A 20,631-nucleotide genomic window follows, 5' to 3' on the forward strand; every position below is an offset into this window, starting at 1 on the left:
AGTTATTTGAAAAACTTTATTTCTAAAAGATGGTATTGGAATTTTAAGTTTTATTTCACAAAGGTTACAGTATTTTGATTGTATTATATTTTGATTCCATTCTCCTGTCGTCTTCAGAAGTTAGGAAATACTTGTGTTGAATAAATAAACGCTTTGGTTACATCCTGAAGATGCCAAAGTTTGTCTTCGTTGTGGGTGCGTTGAGAGCAGCACTTAGACTTAGGCCTAATACCAGCCTTGTGTCAGCAGGGTCAATTATTCCATCGTCCCACAGTCTGCAATGACAAGAAAAGAATTACAAAAAGTGTAATATAATGAATGGCAATTAAACAGGAATTAAGCCTAATCTCTAAAAATGTCAGAAAAACCAACTCAAAAATCATTTGGAGGACCTTAAAAATGTATATAATAATCAGATTAGATGCCACTGACCATTTATTGACTGGTTTACATCATCAGAAAATAACATGCTTAAAAATAACAACAGGTGGCAAGGAAGGCAGACCAGACGATAAAGACCTCTAGGTTTAGTTTTTACAATATGTCAGAAACACACAGAAGTTCATGTGTGTAAGTTAGCAAATATTAACCGTATGAACAAACTCACAAGAGTACATGAAGAAAACAGTTTGAGGGATGAGGAGAGGGCAGGACGTATTGGTGCAACAACCATGGCAGAATCTGGAAGAACCCAGGACAGGAAATCTGACAGAATACAGTCCAGTTACCTTTTGGGAGAGGGGGTCCACAAGAAAGGAACTCATATTGTCCTTGGCTCCTTTCAGTCCATTTGGCCCTCTTTCAGAGTATTCCTGTTCATCAGTCTCCTATCCTAGCCAGACCTGCAGTCCCTTTTCTGACTCTCAAGCAGCCCAACACACCCCATTCCATTTCTTTCCTCTTTTCAGCAGTTCCTGACTTTAAATTTATGGAATAAAGCATTTAATAGTTATATGTTTCTTCATCTGCAATCAGGTGCAGTTGTTAAGAAACAGTAAGCCTGATCTGTGCTATGCTTTCCGATTGGCAATTTAAAAACCGGCAATCAAACATGTTCTGTGCATCTCTAATCAGTTCAAATAAAAAAACCAGCAAATATTCAGGCTGGTTAGACTGCATCTGGAGTACTGCCTACAGTACTGGTCGCCCTACTCATGGAAGGATGTTAATGCATCGAAAGCAATTAAGAGAAGGGTTACTAGAATAATACCTGCAATGAATTGACTGCCTTGTGAGAAAAGGCTACACAGGCTAGGCCTGTATTGTCCTAATTTTAGAAGCTAGAAGTAACTTAATTGAAACTCATAAGATCTTCATGGAGACTTAATCAGATGAATGTTCAAGAGACCTGAGTTCAAATCCTGCCATAGTAGATGATGCAATTTGAATACAATTTTAAAAAATCTGGAATTAAGAGTCTAATGATGACTGCCATACTGAGTTGATCTCACCTACATGTGACTCTAGACTCACATCAATGTGGTTGATTCTTAACTATCCTTTGAACAATTAAGGATATGCAATAAATACTGACCTAGCCCGTGACACCCATAGCCATGAATGAACAAAAAAACAAAATGCAGCCTTTATATCAAGGGCTATCATTCTCACCTCTGGAATGGTAAAGGTTTTGCTCAGAAAACATTATTTCTTCCCTTATAAATATCAAATTCAGAATGAGAGAGGAGAGGGGTTATAATTTTTTCTAGGCAAAGAACATACGATATAGGAACATTTTGGAGCAGGAAGCAGCTAAAAGTGCTCTCCCTCTCTCTCAGCATTTCTTTGCAAATGAACACTTTTAGAAAAACTTTACTCATTATTGGCAGACCCACTGGTGGCTGGTCAGGCCTATACATGATCAGCAAAATCTTCCACTGCAATATAAGTGAAGGCTGCAGATGCTGCTGAATGCATTGGATCTATCTTTCTCATCTTCTTCTCTATTATGTTAGTTCTTTGCTCAGTTTCAAAGGTGTCCATAACACTTTTGATGTAGCATCCCTAGGCATCATGATATGCACGGAACTTCCTGCTGGTAATGGTCAACATGTCACACAATGGAGAGTGATTACTTGAAATATTTGCTTGGGGCCTCTTTGTTCGGGCTACCAGTGGTCAGCTCTCCATGCAACATGATCTCTGTAGGCAAATATTATCAAGCTGAGTAATGTGACCCACCTAAGGTAGTTCACTTTGCAGAAAGATGGCCTCAATACTGGTGTCGTTGATAGTTTCCAAGCCTTCAATGTTTATAATGCATGTCCTGCCTGCAGACCTTGAGAATAGTGTGGTGGTAGCATTGATGGAATATGCCAGAACACTTACATGATTGTCGTACAAAACCCATGACTTGGTGCATCACAGAAATGTGATCAGGCTGGTGGCTTTGTATGGCTTGTGCTGCAAGGCTGCAGTAACTTCACAATCATTCATGGGGTCAATGTTTTGAAAACCAAGGTGATCAGGCTGGTGGCTTTGTATGGCTTGTGCTGCAAGGCTGCAGTTACTTCACAATCATTCATGGGGTCAATGTTTTGAAAACCTATTATCTATTTCCTTGTCTATAGTGACAGCAAGTGAGTTCTCCCCAAAGAGTTGGATGCAGATTGATATAAGACTATAGTTTTTTTTGGCCAAAGAGTTCTGCTGTCTTGAAAAAGGGTTGTTATTACCTTGCAAATCTGATTGATTGTGGAACAGTACAGCACAGAAATCAGTTAAATGAAATTCATGGGTGAGTGTTTCCTGTATTTTTGTATGAGCCTGAAGATATTGAAGGTTGAAAAGACCTCCAACAGTCAAGAAGGGAATAGAAACTCTCTCCTAAGGTTTTCTATTGCCTACTGCTGCAGCATCATGCTAAAGATAATGAAGAATGGGTCGGGATCAGCACATATCCCTGCTTCATGTAATAGGAGTTTCGGAAGGGACTTGAGAGGTCACTGTTGTGTGTTACTTGCTCATTTAGGGAAGGAGACTTTCATCTTTTCCTAATCTGGCCTACATGAGACTCGAGACCCACAGCAATGTGGTTGACTCTCAATTGTCCTCTGCTCAATTAGGAATCAGCAATAAATATTGAAACTTTTAAAAGTTTTCCAAAGCCCATCTCTATTCACAGCATCAAATGCCTTTACAAGACCTATGGGAACAACATACAGGCCCTTGTTTCAGTCTTGGAAATTTTCTTGCCCGAGTGTAAGTACCCTATCCAGAGTGTCTGCCTAAGTTAACTAAGTAATTAAAACAAATACTATAGCTTCCTTTAAGGTAATAACTCAGAAACATTGAAAACAGAACATGTTAGAGAGTTAACAGGAGAGAGTTCACAAGTGGAATTAACTTGTAATTACTCTAACAAAAAACCCACAACCCATCTCTGAGCTCATTTTAGAAATGAGACAAGCTGCATTCTTTTTTGACCACATTCCCACTAAACCATAGATCTGTTAACTTCCTCTCGAAGCCTTTGGCATTTGACCTGGGTCCAGGGTTCCATTTGCCCTTTATCCTGGGATTACAGTCAGGATTACAGCTGCCAGTGTAGGATTGGAGAACAATGCTGTCACTCAGTATGCAAGCAAAGGTGGGGTCCAGTTCCCAGCATCTGAGTGAGGCATGCTGCTATCAATTAGTATGTGGAGCCAGGGAATTTGTCACCTTTGGCTTTTACCCCTTTGTTGGGCGAAGTCAGTCAGATCACGTGCCTCTGCTACCATGGATTGTGGGCTGTGCTACAACAGAGCTGAGAACACGGTAAGTATGAAGGCCTTTTGTTATGCTGTAGACCTCTATGACTGGATGAGCTGCAACACATCGAACCAGCCTTTGAGCTGAGCCTGAGTTGGAGAGTTTGGCTCACTATCTCACAAAGGCCCTTCTCAACTTCCTTGCCATGACTGATGGTGAGTTCAGCAAGATGCTGAAAGGCAGCTGGATGATGGATGGCAGGCAGAGTGTAAGGTGGCCTCACCAATCACTGAGTGTTTCCATTCCTATCACGGCATAGTAAATGCAAATTAATGAGTCATTTATGAGCCATCATTTTTAAAAAGTTAGAATTTTTTGTCTCATTGAAGTGTGGCTTAATACTGAAAAGGATGCGAACCAGTACCTTATACAGTTTAGTACAGTTGGTCATTTCAGAGTGTCTCCAAGCACTTTGCTTCTCTTTAACACGATGTCAGCACAAACGAGATTACAATTTCCTTTTATGAACCTCTGAAACAATCATTTCCAAGAAGAACAAAAATAGTAGAAAAAAGCCCAACTGCTTCCCAGTTGAGGAACAGTACAACATCATACTCAGCAGAACAGATATGCATGATTTGAATAGAGTTATCACAAATATGTCTAATTTGATCCATCTTCCACAAGACAGCTTCTCAAACCAGTCTACAAATCTTGAATGACAATGTTTTTGGGTGTCCTATAACTTGTAATGCACACAGCAAATAAACTGCCTCAAACTCTGCCATCCATTTAAAATCTAGCTGACAGCCTTATTTCATCCAAAGACCTGTTATATTACACACATTATATTTTGTTTAATTCACTAACAAATCCTTCACACATTACTTTTCTGTTAAGGTGATTTTGAATTAGGTTTAGATTTAGTATGAAAGATTATTAATAATTATGAAATTGGAACAAAATTGACTTTATTCTAGACTGTCTACATGCTTCTTATTATTTAAAATCATATCAATCTTTGAATACATTAAATACTGACTTAGCAGAATTAATCACGTCCCTATTTATCAATTATGCATTAAGGAATTCTGAGCAAAAGAAACATAATAGGTGAACGGATCTGAATTAATACTATTGTTCAAATTGATTTTGACAGGGAATTGTATTTGACTTGTTCTAAAGGTGGCAATTAATCTGCACTAGTCACCCACAGGCCTCCTAACAAGACTTTTCGTAGCTGCTCATTGCATTTGGCTTTCTGCACATCAATGTTAATTAAACCATGCCGGACAGTAAATTTTACATAAGCTAATATAGGATCTACTAAAAAATGTATGTGGGCACTCACATTTTTATTGGTAGAAATTTGGTAATTATGGATATTAATATAGTAAATATTCTAATCTTTACAAAGTCATGTAGATGTAAATCCTTCCATCTGACTATAAGCAAATTAAAGCCTATAAAGGAATACACTGAAATATACAAAAGGTCTGCACTCAAGAAACAGCTATAGGTTTTTTTTTCAAATGTCATACAACAACAGGGGATGCTCCATTATATGATTACGATTATTTTTACCTAAGCATACATAAATAGATTTTTTGATCAAAAGATCAATGTTAATAAAGATATTTACTTTTTCAAAAATCTATATTTGTTTCAATTTTCTAGACTATGCTTTGTGCACAAGATGCAAAATACTAGCACATTTCCATCTTGCTTATCCGGCCACAGCATTAAGCATTCCCATATTACACTGCCATGATGACCTTTAAAGTACTTTCTATTGCACAACAACATTTTTCAACTGCAGTGTAAACATTCTTTACTGCACTAACGTATTATTTGCAATTTGCCTATTAATCAGCCCCATGGACTGCCTGAGTGAGATTGTCAATTTAGTACCAATTGACTCCAAATAAACAGCAGTTTCTGCGCTGTGGCCCCATACCTATCAATACTGAAGTTAAGTGCTGAATTAATTATAGATAAGACAGACTTTGAGTAAAGAAATAGATCTGGCAATGTGAACATTTTTAAAGTCCAGAGGTGAAAGGACTCTAAATTTACTGCACCTTTTCAATTAAAATCTATTTAGTTTTTCATTTGTAAAAGCTAAATAATTTGATTGGTTTGGAGGTGTCGGTGTTGGAGTGGGGTGTACAAAGTTCAAAATCTCATACCACCAGGTTATAGTCCGACAGGTTTATTTGGAATCACCAGCTTTTGGAGCACTGCTCCTTCATTAGGTGATTGTGGACACCAGCTGACGAAGGAGCAGCACTCTGAAAGCTAGTGCTTCCAAATAAACCTGTTGGACTATAACCTGGTGTTAAGTGATTTTTAACGAAATAATTTGATTGCTTTTTCAAAGTTGCATATTTTATGTTATAAAGAAAATTGTCTGAAATTGGTTCATTTTAAATATTTTGTCATTTAGGAACTAAGATAGAAAATAGGAACTGGTAGACTAGAGAAAATTAAAAGGTGCAGTATATTAGGAGTCCTTTCACCTCTGGTCTTTAATGTGCAATTAAGAAAATTGGGCTACTTTAGTTTATAACAGACCTGTCAGGAAAGTAATCAGGAAGTGTTTTCTGTCCAACTCAATAACCTTCATACAAATTTCAGGATAAACACCTGAAGTTAGTGCAGAAGAACCTCGATTATCCGGCATTCGATTGTCTGAATTTCGGATCACAAGGTCCCAATGCCTGGCTAAATTATGTTATCCGGCATTCAATTATCCGGACATTTGATTATTTGACAAAATACTCCCTGCCCGTATTGTTCAGATAATCAAGGTTCCTCTGTAGTTGGTTGAAAGAAATAAATGCATCAGAGACCTTCAATCACCAAATTCTTTAAAATCAGTGGCAGCAATAATAAATTCTAAGAAAAATTCGTCACACACCACAAACTGGAAGGATATTGTCAGAAGATGATGCTTTCTTTCAAGGTTGGGGGCCAAAGTCCATCACAAAGAACAGCAACAGGATGGAGTAATGCTATGTGATAATAACAATCTGGGTTTGAAGATTTGTGAAGTTTCTCGCCTCAACTACCCTCTTAGGCAGTGCATTCCAGATTCCCACTACCCTCTCGTTGAAAATAAATTTCCATGAAAACCCTCTAAATCTCCTGTCTTCCACCTTAAAATTATGACCCCTTGTTATTGACCCTTCAACTAATGGGAACAGCTGCTTCTGTCCATGCCCCTCATAGTTATATAGACCTCTGTCAAGTCTCCTCTCAACCTTTGCTGTTCCAAATAAAATATTATGAGCTTATCCAGCCTCTCTTCATAGCTAAACTGCTCCATCCCAGGCAACATACTGGTGAACCTTCTCTGTAACCCCTTCAGTGCAATAACATCCCTCCTATTGAGCAGTCACCAGAACTGCACACAGTACTCCAAACTGCAGTCTAATTAAACACCTGTAGAACTCCAATACAAGATTCCTGCTCTCATAATATATGCCACAACTGACAAAGGCAAAAGTCCCATCTGCCTTCTTAACAATACTATTAATATGATCTGCAACCTTCAGGGATATGGGGATAAACATTCCAAACTCCTTCTGGTCTTGTAAGCTTCCTAATGTCCTGCCATTCATTGAGTACTCCTTTTGTCTTGTTACTTATTCCAAAATGCATCACTTCCCACTTTTCAGGGTTAAATTCAGTCTGCCACTAATCTGCCATCTGTATCGTCCCGCAATTTAAAGTTTTCTTCCTCACTGTCAACCACCTGGCCAATCGCAGTTTCATCCACAAACTTATTTATCATCATTTCAACATTTTCTTATATATTATTTATACATATCACAAACAACAAAGTACCCAGTGGATCCCTGTGGTATCCATCTGAACATCAGCCTCCAGTCAAACAAATAGCCTTTTACACTGTTCTATATTTCTATACATTCTTTAGCAAGAGGCTGATGCAAAATGTGAAAATATTGAATCTGTCATGAGCTGCTAAGATGCATACAGAATAAAAACTGAAAGAACTGCAGATTTTCTGAATCAGAAAGAAAAACAGAAGTTGCTGGAAAAGCTCAGCAGGTCCGACAGCATCTGTAAAGAGAAATCAAAGTTAACATTACAGGTCCAGTGACCCTTCATCAAAACTGATGTTAGCTAGAAAAATATCAGTTTATGTACAGAAGACAGGGTTGTGGGAGGGGGTAAGGGGTAAATGATGAGGTAGGGATAGAGCTGAAAACAAGAGAAGACCAGTTAGACAGACAAAGGAGTTGATAACAATCTGGCTGGGAGGGTGAATAGCTGTTAATAGAGACCGTTAGTGGCTAACGATAGGTAGTGTGTCATGGCAGACTATGTGATAATGAGTCTTGGTGTTTGGTAGGGACTCTGGGGAGTTCAGGCCCTAAAATTATTGAACTCTATATCGAGTCTCGAGGGCTACAGGGTCCCCAAACAGAAAATGAGGTGTTGTTCTTCTAGCCTGTGCTGAGTTTCGCTGGAGCACTGCAGCAGCCTGAAACGGAGATGTTGGCCACGGAACAGGCTGGTGTGTTAAAGTGGCAGGCAACTTGAAGGTCAGGGTCTTTTCTGCTGGCAGAAAATAGATGCTCTGCGAAGCAGTCTCCCCATCCACGCTAGATGAAATGAGGTTTGTAACTGTTGCTGATACAAGGTCCTGATGTGCCATGATGGGGTCATGATCCAGAGGAAGGTAGGAGGTGATATCTGAGAGCTGGTGCTCAGCCACTACAATATAGAGGTCTGCACACCAGACTTCAACACCATCACCCTTATTGACAAGCTCAACAGCAAAGGCAGGGTTGAATCTAAGCACACACAGTGTGCAGTTAGCTCAGGGGAAGATAGGTTGGATTGGGTGAAGAGGGCAGAGAAACTGAAGTGATCAATGTCACGTTGACAGGACTCTATGAACACATTGAGTGCGGGTAAAAGGCCAGGGGTGGACAGACATTGTTGGAGCTATGGGGTCTGTGGGATAGGGATAAAGAATTGGCTTAGCCATAGAAGACAGAATAGTGGTGGAAAGGTGTTTTTGGATTGGAAACCATTGTGACCAGTGGTGTTCCACAGGGATCAGTGCTGGGACCTTTGTTGTTTGTAATATAAAGAGGAACCTCGATTATCCGAACGAGATGGGCGGAAACTATTTTGTTTCGATAATTAATTATTCAGTTAATCAATTCAACGCCTTTTATCTGGGACTCGGAATTTTCTGTATAGTTTGCTCCCAGACCTCCCCCAACCCCGTCCAACACTGCCCCCCCGCCCGTTCGCTCCTCCAACTTCGTCCAACACCATCCCCCCCACCCACTCCTCCAAGACCGCCTCCCCACCCACTCCTCCAACCTCGTCCAACACCATCCCCCCACCCGCTCCTCCAAACTCGTCCAACACCGCCTCTCCACCCGCTCCTCCAACCTCGTTGAACACTGCCCCCTGCCCGCCTCCGAACCCCGTCCAACACCACCCCCATCCACTCCTCCAACCTTGTCCAACACTGCCCCCCCACCCACCCGTCCAACACCCCCCCCATCCGCCCCCTCAACCCCGTCCAACACCACCCCTCCAACCTCATCGAACACCGCTCTCGTCCGCTCCTCCAACTCATCCAACACCTCCAAATAGCACGTACACACACACAACCTTTTACTGCAACCTTTTGACAGGTTCCACCTTTGCCCTGTACAGGACAATGTTGGAGAGATTATCTGGGGAAGGGGGGTTGAGGGTGCACACCTGTGTAGAACTCCAGGGAAAGTGTCAAGGAGAGAGAGAGAGGGTGGGAGGTCAGTCATTTAGAGACGGTACCTGTGCTCCCATCAGTCCAGGACTGTTTGCGGCAGCACTTTTAATCACTGTAAACAAAAGACGCAATCAGTGTTGAACATGTCTTTGATGTACTGTTTCTGTCAGGACCTCAAGATCTCCTTCAGATAATCTGATTTTTGGATAATTGGTTTTCGGATAATCGAGGTTCCTCCGTGTATAAATGATTTGGATAAGAATTTGGGTGGCTTGATTAGTAAATTTGTGGAGAACAGAAAAATTGGGGGAACTGCTAATAGTGAAGGCAATTGCCAGAGGATAAAGCAGGATATAAATAGGCTACCGACTCGGGCAGAGAATTGGTAGATTGAGTTTACTCAGGCAGTAATCTGTAATAAATGGCAGAAACCTTAGTAGCATTATCATTCAAAGGGATCTAGATGTACTGGCCCACAGTTCCCTGATAGTGGCAACACAAGTGGATAAGGTGGTAAAGAAGGCATGTGACATGCTTGCTTTCATCAGTTGGGGCATAGATTTTAAAAATTAGCAAAACAGTGGCAGCTGTGTAGAACTTTAGTTCGGTCACATTTGGAATTTGTATTCAGTTCTAGTTATCACACTATCAGAAGGATGTGGAGGGAATACAGAAATGGTTTACCAGGATGTTGATGGTTTGGAGGGTACTATGAGGAGAGATTGGTCAAACTTGGTTTGTTATCACTTGAAAAGGGGTGACCTGATGGAAGTTTAAAAAAATATGAGAGGCATGGATAGAATGGATAGTCAGTTTGTTTTCCTAGGTAGAAATGTCAATTAAAAGAAGATATAGGTTTAAGGCAAAAGGGGTAAGTTTAAAGCTGATGAGAGAGACAGATTTTTTATTATATAGAGTGCGTTAAGAGCCTGGAATGCATTGCCAGAAGAGCTGGTAGAGGCAACAGCAATGTTTAAGAGGTATCTTTTCAGAAATTTGAATAGGCAAGGAACAAAAGGATAGAGACACCAGAGAGACAAAATATTTTTAGTTTAGAAAGGCATCATGTGTCAGTGCAGTCTTGGTGGGCTGATGGGAACTTGTCCTGTGCTTTATTTTTTGTACCACCATCCTCTCTCTCCTTCCACTAAGTCAATTTCAGATCCCATTTGCCTATTTACTCTGGATCCCATGTGTTTCACCTTATTTATCAGTCTACCATGTGTCACCTTGTAAAAGGCTTGTTGAAATCCATATCAACTACACCAATTGCACTATCCTCATCTATACACTTGGTCACTTTCTCAAAAGAAATTCAATCAAATTGGTCAGGCATGACCTCTCTCTGACAAAGCCATGTTGACTACTCTTGATAAAATCTTGCTTCTCCAAATGGAGATTAATTATCTGCAACTGAATTTTCTTTAATTGTTTTTCAACCGCTGATGTGAAACTCACTTCTGTAATTAGGTTTATGTCTATTTTATCTTTATCACCCTTCTTGAAAGTGGAACCACATTATCTGTCCTCCAGTCCTCTGGCAATTCCTGTGGCCAGAGACAAAATAAAGATTTGTGTCAGAGTCCTATGATTTCCTCCCTTGTCTCCCACAGCAGCCTGGGACACAACTCATCGAGACGTGGAAATGTGTCCATTTTTAAGCCTGCCAAAACCTCTAATACTTCCTCACTCCATATGTCAAACTGTTCAAGATTCTCACAGTCCCTCTTCGTGAACCTATACCTACATTCACAACAATGTGCCCCTCGTTATTTCTAAACTCTGGCCACAAATCCTCTTTTGAAGACTATTCCAAGATTCCCTCTTTACTGCAATAACTGACCCCTTAATTAATAATGTGACACTACCAACCCTCTCCTGCCTGAAGATTCTATTTCCCAAAATGTTGAGTTGCAAGTCCTGCCTTCCCTCAAACATGTCTCTGAGACGGCAATAAGCCAACTCTATGTGTCAACCACACCCAAACTCATGTCATAACTATAATAGTCCTGGCATTAAAGGTAAAGACATTCAACCTTCCTTTGCTCCCTCCAAACTGAACATGGCTAAACTAGCTCTGCCTTGGTTCATTTACTTAAGTATGCCGTGTCCCTATTGTACTAATACTCTGTGAAATTGCTGGAAAAGCTCAGCATTTCTGGCAGCACCTATGGAGAGAAATCAGTCTTAACGTGTCAGGTTGAGTGACCCTCAGAACTAATACTCTGTAGTGCCTCCCACCAAGCAAGTTAAAATTCCGCCAAACAGTATTTCCTGCCTGATTTTCTTTGATTGACTGGTGGTCATGCATTCCCTTCTTTTTTCCAGTCCCTTGAGCTGCAATCTGATCACACCTCTAAACATGCTATCCATAGAACTCTCAGCCTCATAGATATGCCACAGCGTCACCAAATACCACTTGAACTCTGAAACACAGAGTTCAAGTTTCTTCAGCTGAGAGTACTTCCCACACGTGGGGCCATCTGGGACGCTAGAAGCATCCATGATTTCCCACATGACAGGTCATGTATTTGACTGGCAAAGATCACCATCTGCAAAATCAGTCACCAAAGCCATTCGCATGAATCTTGCCTACGTAATATGAAACATAACAGATTCAATTTCAATGCAATAATTCAATCTTGCCATTCAGCAAAGAGCTATAAATTATTTCATTCTTGCAGCTTATGTAACTAAAATCCCATCTGAATTAGATTCTTACTTGCAATCACTGCAAGCAACCATTACTTCATAAATTTAGGATCATACTTAACAAGAAGTTTAATTGATAAGATCAACTTGAAGCAGGACAGCACAGGTCTGGATATGTCCATCTGTTTTACAAAGTACTACTACATTGCATTGACTAGCTACTTAAATACATTAAGGATCTTAATTTTATTGGATAAACAGTTAAATGCAATGAGCTGCTCCTGATGTACAGAACTAATTACTCTAGTTAAACAGTAATGCAGTTAATCCAAAATACTACCCCCATTAATTTATTCTCGGTCATCAGTAAAATGATACAAATTGTCATCAACAACGTTATCACGCAGCATTTGATTAGCAACAACCTGCTCACTGACGGTAAGTTTGTGTTCTGCCAGGGCCACACATTATATACCTGGTTCAAATATGAACAAAAGAAATGAATTTGAGAGGTGAAACAAAGGTGACTGTCCTTGACATCACAGCTGCACTTGACCGAAAAAGGCTTCGAGGAGCCCAAGCAAAAATCAATGGGAATCAGCAGGAAATCTCTGCATTAGCACAAAGGAAGATGGTGGTGTTCTGAATGGCCAGTCACCTCAGCTTCAGGACACCTCTGTATGAGTTCTTTAGGATTATGTCCTAGATCCAACCATCTGCAGCTGCTTATCAATAAGCTTCCCTCCATCATAAGGTCACAAGTGGGGATATTTGTTGATGATTGCATAATAATGAGGGAACCACATGCAACCAGATACCAAAGTAGTGTATGTCCAAATGCAGCAAGATCTAGGTAATATCCAGGACTGGACTAACAGTGGCAAGTAAGATTCAGGCTACACAAATGACAGGCAATGGCCATCATTTTCCAAACCAATGACCACTATAATTCAGAAGGACAATGGTAGCAGTTATGTTACGCTATCACCTACAAGTTCCTCTCTATTCACTATTCTAATTTGGAAACATATCACCACATGCAAAAGCTTGAAGTCGCAACATACACACAACTTAGAGAGAATACTGCTTATCTACCCACCACCCAACTCACTCGTTGCTGTTAGAGGCATTTCCTACTATTGCCAAACTACAAAAAAAAAGAAGAAAATGCGAATTCTCAGCCTCACATTAATAAGTAGAGAAAGAATAAAAATCCTGAAGATGAAATGAGAGAACAATGCTCCATAATGATCTCCTGGCTTCATGGCAATGGCAGAGTTGGGGCATGCCATCCATGACATTCTAGCTTATATTTGCATATAATTCGACAACTGCTGATAATCCATGGCACTTCATGGATGCCAGTCTTGTTGTTGTTACGTCTGTTTGATGTCTATTCCATTTAGTAAGATGATAATGCCACACAATATAAGAGAGTGCATCCTCAATCTAAAGATGAGACTTTGCCTGCACAAGGACTGTGGCAGCAATCAGATCGGTTAGAATGAAGTCACGTATGTTTTTCTCTTTTGTTTCTCTCTTTTCACCATCTGCCACAGCATGATTTAAGAGCAAAGAAAGGCCCTTGCACTCAAATACAAGATAAACACTGTCAGCAAAACAAAAGCCTGTCTCACCTTTGTAAAACCTCTAAGGCATTCAATGCTGTGAGCAGAAATGGACTTACAAAATCTTTAAAATCTTGGTTGCCCATCAAGGTTCCAAGTCTGTGGCAAAGCAGCTTCATGAAATTCAGTATGGACAAGTCAAGCACAAGAGCAATCTCCTAAACTGTTTCAGAATCTGCAATGGCATTGAGCAAGGATATAAGCAGATCAAGTTTACCCATGATCTTCTTCAGCATGGTGTGGAACGGGCAACAGAAGATTTTATGCGTTTCTGGCCTGATGGAAGTCTTTTCAATCTCAGGTGTCTTCAAGCTCACACAAAGATATAGAAAAACCTATCTATGAACTTTTTTGCTGAATGCAGCACTATCCTAAGCATAGTCACTCAGACCTGCAACAGGTAAAAACATGTTTTTCCAAAACCTTCAGGCTCAAAATCAGTTTAAAGAAAGCGGGCATCCTGCATCAACCTGTGCCCAAGATGATTATTGATCACTAAGCACTAGTATTAAGGGAATTCAGCAGAATGCTGTCAAGCAATTTAGCTTTTTCAGAAGTGTCATCTCGTTTGATGCGACCATAGCCAAGAAAATGGACATTAGTCTTTCAAAACCAATCAGCGTTTTGACCATCTCTATAAACGGGGATGCAGGAATCAGTTGTAGAACACAGGCCGAACTCAAGTGTACAAAAGCATTGTCCTCACCAACCTTCTGTATTGTATTATGACATGGATCCTATATCACAGACACGTATACCTTTTGAAGCCTCCGCTTGTGTTACCTACGTAGCATCCCTAAGATCTGCTGCCAAGGCCAAATTACAAATATTGAACCCCTCGAAACAGTCAACATCACCAGCATTATGGCCATCCTCTTGCAAAGCCAATTGCGTTAGGAAGGCATGGATGGATGGTAATTGCCGGTCATCCATTGCATGGATGACCGGCAATTACCAGCCCAAGACTCTGTTGTTAAGAGAGCAGTCCATTGGTAAATGGAACAGAGGAGCCCCATGCAAACATGGCAAGCAATACCTACCATACTGACCACTACCAGTGGGAAGCAAAGGCCGTGCATCGTGATGCCTACAGATGCCAAAGAGACATTTGAGACTGATTAAAGCACCAGTGCAAAAAGGAGAAGGGTGATTGCAATTGTACCCAGTAGCAGCAAGGCCTTTATGCACCTGCTGTGGAAAACTTTGTTGGTCACGGATAGGCCTGCTAAGCCACCAGTGGGCCTGCAAACATAGAGTAGAAACTTCCCAAAGATTTTACCCATGACAACATGTTAAGGGAAAGGAAACCGTATTTCAGCTGGAAATGAAAGGAATGTAAGGCAATTTGCTGTTTACCCCTACACAAGCCTTTCTGAGAGATCTAAGAATTGCTCTGACAAAAACTTTAACTCAGTCACAATACAGTAGTACTCAACTGATTATAGGATTCTTTGTAGGGCATTCTCAGCTTGAGGCCACAATTACCAGTTAGCAGGCTGCACAAGCAACCTACAAATCAGGAAATAAAGTTCTGAAATAACATCACTCTTAAAAATTTTAAATGGAGCAAATTAAAGACTGGAATATATATATTGCGTGACCGTAAAAGTTAAAATATTGCTAAATTTTTTTAAAATTATTACTTTAAATATCTATTGATTAAAACTTAACACCAATCTCTGATTATTTACAGATATTGAACTTTTATTTCAGGGTCATCGGATTTCAGTAGTCACCTGGGTGTTAAAATCCAGTTTTGCAAGGTGTTACTCATGGGGTTTCCAGAATCGATATTGAAGCAGGAATGTTGAAACTATTAACCATTTCAGTTATTGCTAGTTTGGTTTGGGATAAACACACACAGCATGTATTGCTAATGGCAAGTTCAGAATCTTTGCCCTTATCTTCACATGCTTTATAGCCGAATGTTCTTGACAGTTTCAGAGGGGTATGACAGCAAATACTGACAGACTGCCAACACAAACTTCATAAACTCTAAACAACCAAGTCAACTCTTTTTATCTGGGAGAAAGCGAGGACTGCAGATGCTGGAGAGTCAGAGTCGAAACGTGTGGTGTTGGAAAAGCACAGCAGGTCAGGCAGCACCAGAGAAGCAGGACAGTTGAGGTTTCGGGCATGAGCCTTTCATCAGAAGGAAGGGCTTATGCCCAAAACATCAACTCTCCTTCTCCTTAGATGCTGCCTGATCTGATGTACTCTTTTTGTCTGTCTGTCCATGCATAGACTTTATTAGTGGCGAGGACAAAAACAACTACACAGTCCATCTGGGTTCCATTTGTGAATAATCAAAAAGCTAAGCAATAATAGAATTTACAATTTACCATGAAAGGATTTTGTTCTCTAATTTCTCTAATCACTCCTCTATTGCAGACTAAAACGGAATTGGTGAAGAGAACCTACGAGGCAGATTTCAGTTTTATTTATAAGCTTAACCATCCTACAACAAAAAGTACACAAAGCAATATTAAGTGCATTGAGTTAAGAACACAGGATCAACTATTCACAGATGACAGGACCCAATCTATTGTTGAAACCAATTGTCACTTTTTTGTACAATAAACACATCTTTAGCAATAATGCTTGAAAGGAGGCCGTGGTTGATGTAAATCAACTAAATATTTTTGGTTGCAACAAATAATTTCTATTCTAAGCGCTGACAGAAGCTGGCAAAGCATGTTCACTTGCTCTGTCATGAACCATAAAGATACAAATACATAGAAACTAGGAGCATTCAACCTTCCAAACCTCTCCTGCTGTTCATTACAATCACGGCTCATTTTCTATCTCATTGTCATATTCTCACCTTCTCCCCACCTACTTGATACCTTTAAAACATTTAAAAGTTTACCTCTTTCTTGAAAATGTTCAGTGACTTGACCTTCACAGCTTCCTGTGGTACAGAATTTTACAAATTTACTAACTTTGAGTGAATAAACTTTTTCTCTGCATCCTGTGCTTTTTGACTCCCCAACCAGGGAAAGCATCTTCCCTTCATCCTTTCTGTCCAACCCTTTGAAAATTGTGTGTTTCAATCAGATCCCTTTTCATCTTCTAAACTCTATTGAGTCCAGTCTCAGTCAAATAAATCTCTCCGCATAGGACAGTCACAGTATTAGCTGAGTGAACTTCCATTGCATTCCCTCTATAGCAAGTTTATCCTTTCATAGGGACATAAGAACAGGAATAGGCCATTCAGTCTCTCTAAGCTTGATCCACCAGCCGATGAGATCATGACTGATCTGTCACCTAATTCCATATACTTGCCTTTAGCCCATATTCATTAATACCATTGTTTAACAAAAAAATGATCTATCTCAGATTTAAAATTAATAAGTGAACCAGTATCCAAGTACTTGTCGAGTTCCAAACATCTAACAATCCTTCTGAAGAGTAGTGATTCCTTACATCTCTCCTGAACAGTCTGGCCCTTATTCGAGAATCTCCAAACAGAAGAAATTATTTATACTTATCTATCCTGCCTTTTCCTGTTAATATCTTGAAGACTTCCATCTGATCACTCTTTAATCTTATAAATTCCAGAGAATGCAGGCCTAATTTGTGTAATCTCTCCTCATAACAATCCCTGAAGTCCAGATATCATTCTTGTAAACCCACATTATATTCCCTCCAATGCTAATGTATCCCTCCTAAAGTGATGCACACAGCTCTGCTCACAGTTTAACTAGGGTTTTGTATAACAGCATCATAAATTTGGCATGATTGAATTACTTCCTCGTATTTCCGTTCTCTAGATATAAAAGTCAGGATTCCATTAGTTTTCTTGACTTTTATCTGCACCTGTTCATGATACTTTAAAAACTCAGGCGTGTGAATCCCAAGTATCTTCGGATATCCATTATATTTAATTTCGTACCATGTACAAAGTACCCGGATCTATCCTTTTTCAGTGATAACCTCATGCTTGTTTACATTGAATTCCATCCTCCACTGTTTTACCCAGTCTATTCATATCCCTTTGTAATTTTATGCTATCATCTACACTACTTACAACGTCAAATTTTGGATATGACTTTCCATGCCATTATCCAAGTTGCTAATAAATAATGTAAATTATTGAGGCCCTAACGGATCCTTATGGGACACCACTGATCACATTCTGCCAATTTAAGTAGCTACTCATTAACCCTACTTCTGTTTCCTGCCACTCAACCGATTTCGCAGCCATGTCAGTAATTTGCCCTCACTTCCATGGGCTTCTACCTTAGCTAACAGTCTGTTATGCGGGACTTCATCAAATGCCTTCTGGAAGTCCATATAAATAATATCTAGAGAAACTCACTGTCCACTACCTTAGTCACCTCTTCAAACCTTTTAATGAAATTTGTCAGGCATGACCTGTCATGAATCCATGCTGGCTCTCCCTGATGAACCGAAAATATTCAGGGTGTACAGTTACCCTATCCTTGATTACAGACTCTAACAATTTCCCCACCACAGATGTTAGGATAACAGATCTGTAATTCTGTGCTTTTCTTCTTTCCCTCTTCTTAAGAAAAATGACATGCAATTTTTCAACCAAAGGGATGACTCCTGTATCAAGAGAATACTTAAACATAAAAGTAAGGTGTCTACAATGTGCTGCCCTACTGCCATTTGCATTCTCAGATGGAAACAGTCATGTCCTGGGTATTTGTCACTCTTTAATTCCATTAATTTCCACATTACTTATATTAATTTATTCAGTCTCTATTTCCGATCCACTATTAATTTCCTCAGAACTTCAAGCAAGCTATCTTCCTTTTCAGCTGTAAATACTGAGGCATGATAATTATTCAATATGCCTGCCATTTCCCCATAGTCATTGACAATATCAGTCTTTAGTGGCCAACACTGCTTTTAAACACCCGCTTACCCTTTATATAATGATACATTTTTAACTTATTGATTTTGATTTCTCTGGCAAGTTTCTTTTCATAATCCTTTTAGTAACTCTTATAAGATGTTTTGTGGCCCTTGTATAAACTAGTCTTCTATTGCATTTCTTTAAGCATCCTCCACTAAATTTACCACAAGTGGATTTTCCCAGTTTACTACAGTCTCTGTCTCAGTTCGTTAAAGTTGGCCTTACTTCAACCTAAAATTCAAGTAATCAATTTTCGCTTTCAAATGGCTACATTGAATTCAATCATGTTATGATCATTGTTTGGTAAATGTTCATGCACAATTACGTTGTTAATTAAATTTGGCTCATTATCCATTTTAATCCATAAAAATTTGGATATTTTTATTTCAATATTCCTTGTCCCTTGCTGCATCCAGGACATATTGCTGTAGGAAACAAACCCAGACACACTCCAGGAATATACTACCTTTCTGATAGGTGCTTGTCTCAACTTTCTCAATCTATGTTAAAGTTGAAAGCATCAGCAGGAAAACCAAAACAGCATGCAGTATTTCAGATGTGGTCTCACTAAGGCCCTATGTAATTGCAGTAATGTCACTATTTCTAAATTCAAATCCCCATGTCATGAAGTCTGATATACTAAAGTGAAGCCACCACTGATAGGAGAATCATACAAATCAGTAGGATCCTAAGCTTATTAGTAGACATAACAAATTAAGGTATAAATTTGATTCATCTGTTACATTGGATAATTATTATCTTGTCAGACAGACTGAAACAATTTGAAGCTTCACTGTATTTTTTGGCATGTTTCAAATGAACAAGTTTAATTTATTTTGCTCTGTGTCTTGTGTGCTGTTTTATAAAAAATAGTGAAATTATAAGGATTGCAGTAGATTTACCATTATTAATGTTATACATAATGCCCATAGACAAATAACTGCTGTAACACTGCCAATTGCACAGTATGGCAATCATTAATTTTTAAAATATATTTTGACATTGCTAGCAAGGCCAACAATTATTATCCATTTCTGGGTGTCTGTGAGGAGATGGTGAGCTGTGTTCTTAAAACATTATGGTTGAAACATATGACATAGGTATACCCATAATACTGTTAGCAAATCAAAGAGTGAGGTGCTGGAAAAGCACAGCTGGTCAGGCAGAGTCAGAGGAGCAGGAGAATCAACGGTTCCGGCATAAGCCCTTCATCAGGAAGTGCTTATGCCCCAAACGCTGATTCTCCTGCTTCTCAGACACTGTCTGACCAGCTGTGCTTTTTCAGCACCATACTACTTGGCTGTGACCTCCAGACCTTACTTTTTACTGTTAGCAAGTGCATACCATGATTTTGATCCAGCAGCAAAGACAGACAACATAGTGCCATGTCAGGATGGTACAACAGGCGACATGTTGTTTGCATCCAACTGCTACCCTTGCTGTCCAAGGTGGTAGAGGTCACAGGTTTGGATGGCGCTGTCAAATGTGACTTGGCAAGTTGCTGCAGTGTATCATGTAGATGAGACACACTGCTGCGACTTTATTTAACTGATGGAAGGAACAAGTGTTCAGTGGGTGAGTGGGTACTAATTAAGCATTTTGCTTGTCGCAGTATTTATTTAAATAAAGTAATAACTGTGTATTATCAATCCAAAAGTAGTTGATGGAGGAATCTTATTTGATACTGTCTATTTAAAGCATGCAGTAATTTTACTGGTTTTGTACCTGGCACTAGAGTAGTATGGACTGCCTTCTTCTTCAAATCTCCTGATGATTGGTTCCTTTAAAGCTGCTTCATCTTCTACAGAGAACTACAAGGAAAAGTACGGAAACACTGAACCAATTAGCACATTTAAGATATTTAGTGCAGTAAAATAAATGCTAGCGGCAGTTGTGGCTGCCTGATTTCTTAACTTCATTCAATAATGTTGAATTCAATCAAGTAAACAGCATTCCTAACTTTCGGGTTCTATTGATTAATAAGCATTGGAAACTTATCTAGTAGTCCTCAA

At 39.6% G+C, this 20,631-nt stretch overlaps 1 protein-coding gene across 2 annotated transcripts in view; it reads right to left on the bottom strand.

Moving 5' to 3' along the window:
- Positions 1-35: 35 nt before the first annotated feature.
- mccc2 (methylcrotonyl-CoA carboxylase subunit 2) overlaps positions 36-20,631 on the bottom strand; it is a 130,998-nt gene continuing 110,402 nt past the window's right edge. Inside the window, exons 16-17 of one of the 2 annotated variants that reach the window (XM_060836231.1) lie at positions 20,345-20,430; positions 36-275 (exon numbers count right to left, since the gene is read on the bottom strand). In XM_060836231.1, coding sequence (XP_060692214.1) covers positions 158-275; positions 20,345-20,430 — 204 coding nt within the window. In that variant the 3' untranslated portion in view covers positions 36-157. Of the gene's footprint in view, positions 276-16,603; positions 16,646-20,344; positions 20,431-20,631 lie in introns of those variants that run through there. The other variant, XM_060836240.1, reaches the window with a different exon arrangement.

Source organism: Hemiscyllium ocellatum, chromosome 2 (assembly GCF_020745735.1).
Source record: "Hemiscyllium ocellatum isolate sHemOce1 chromosome 2, sHemOce1.pat.X.cur, whole genome shotgun sequence".
Lineage (NCBI taxonomy): Eukaryota > Metazoa > Chordata > Chondrichthyes > Orectolobiformes > Hemiscylliidae > Hemiscyllium > Hemiscyllium ocellatum.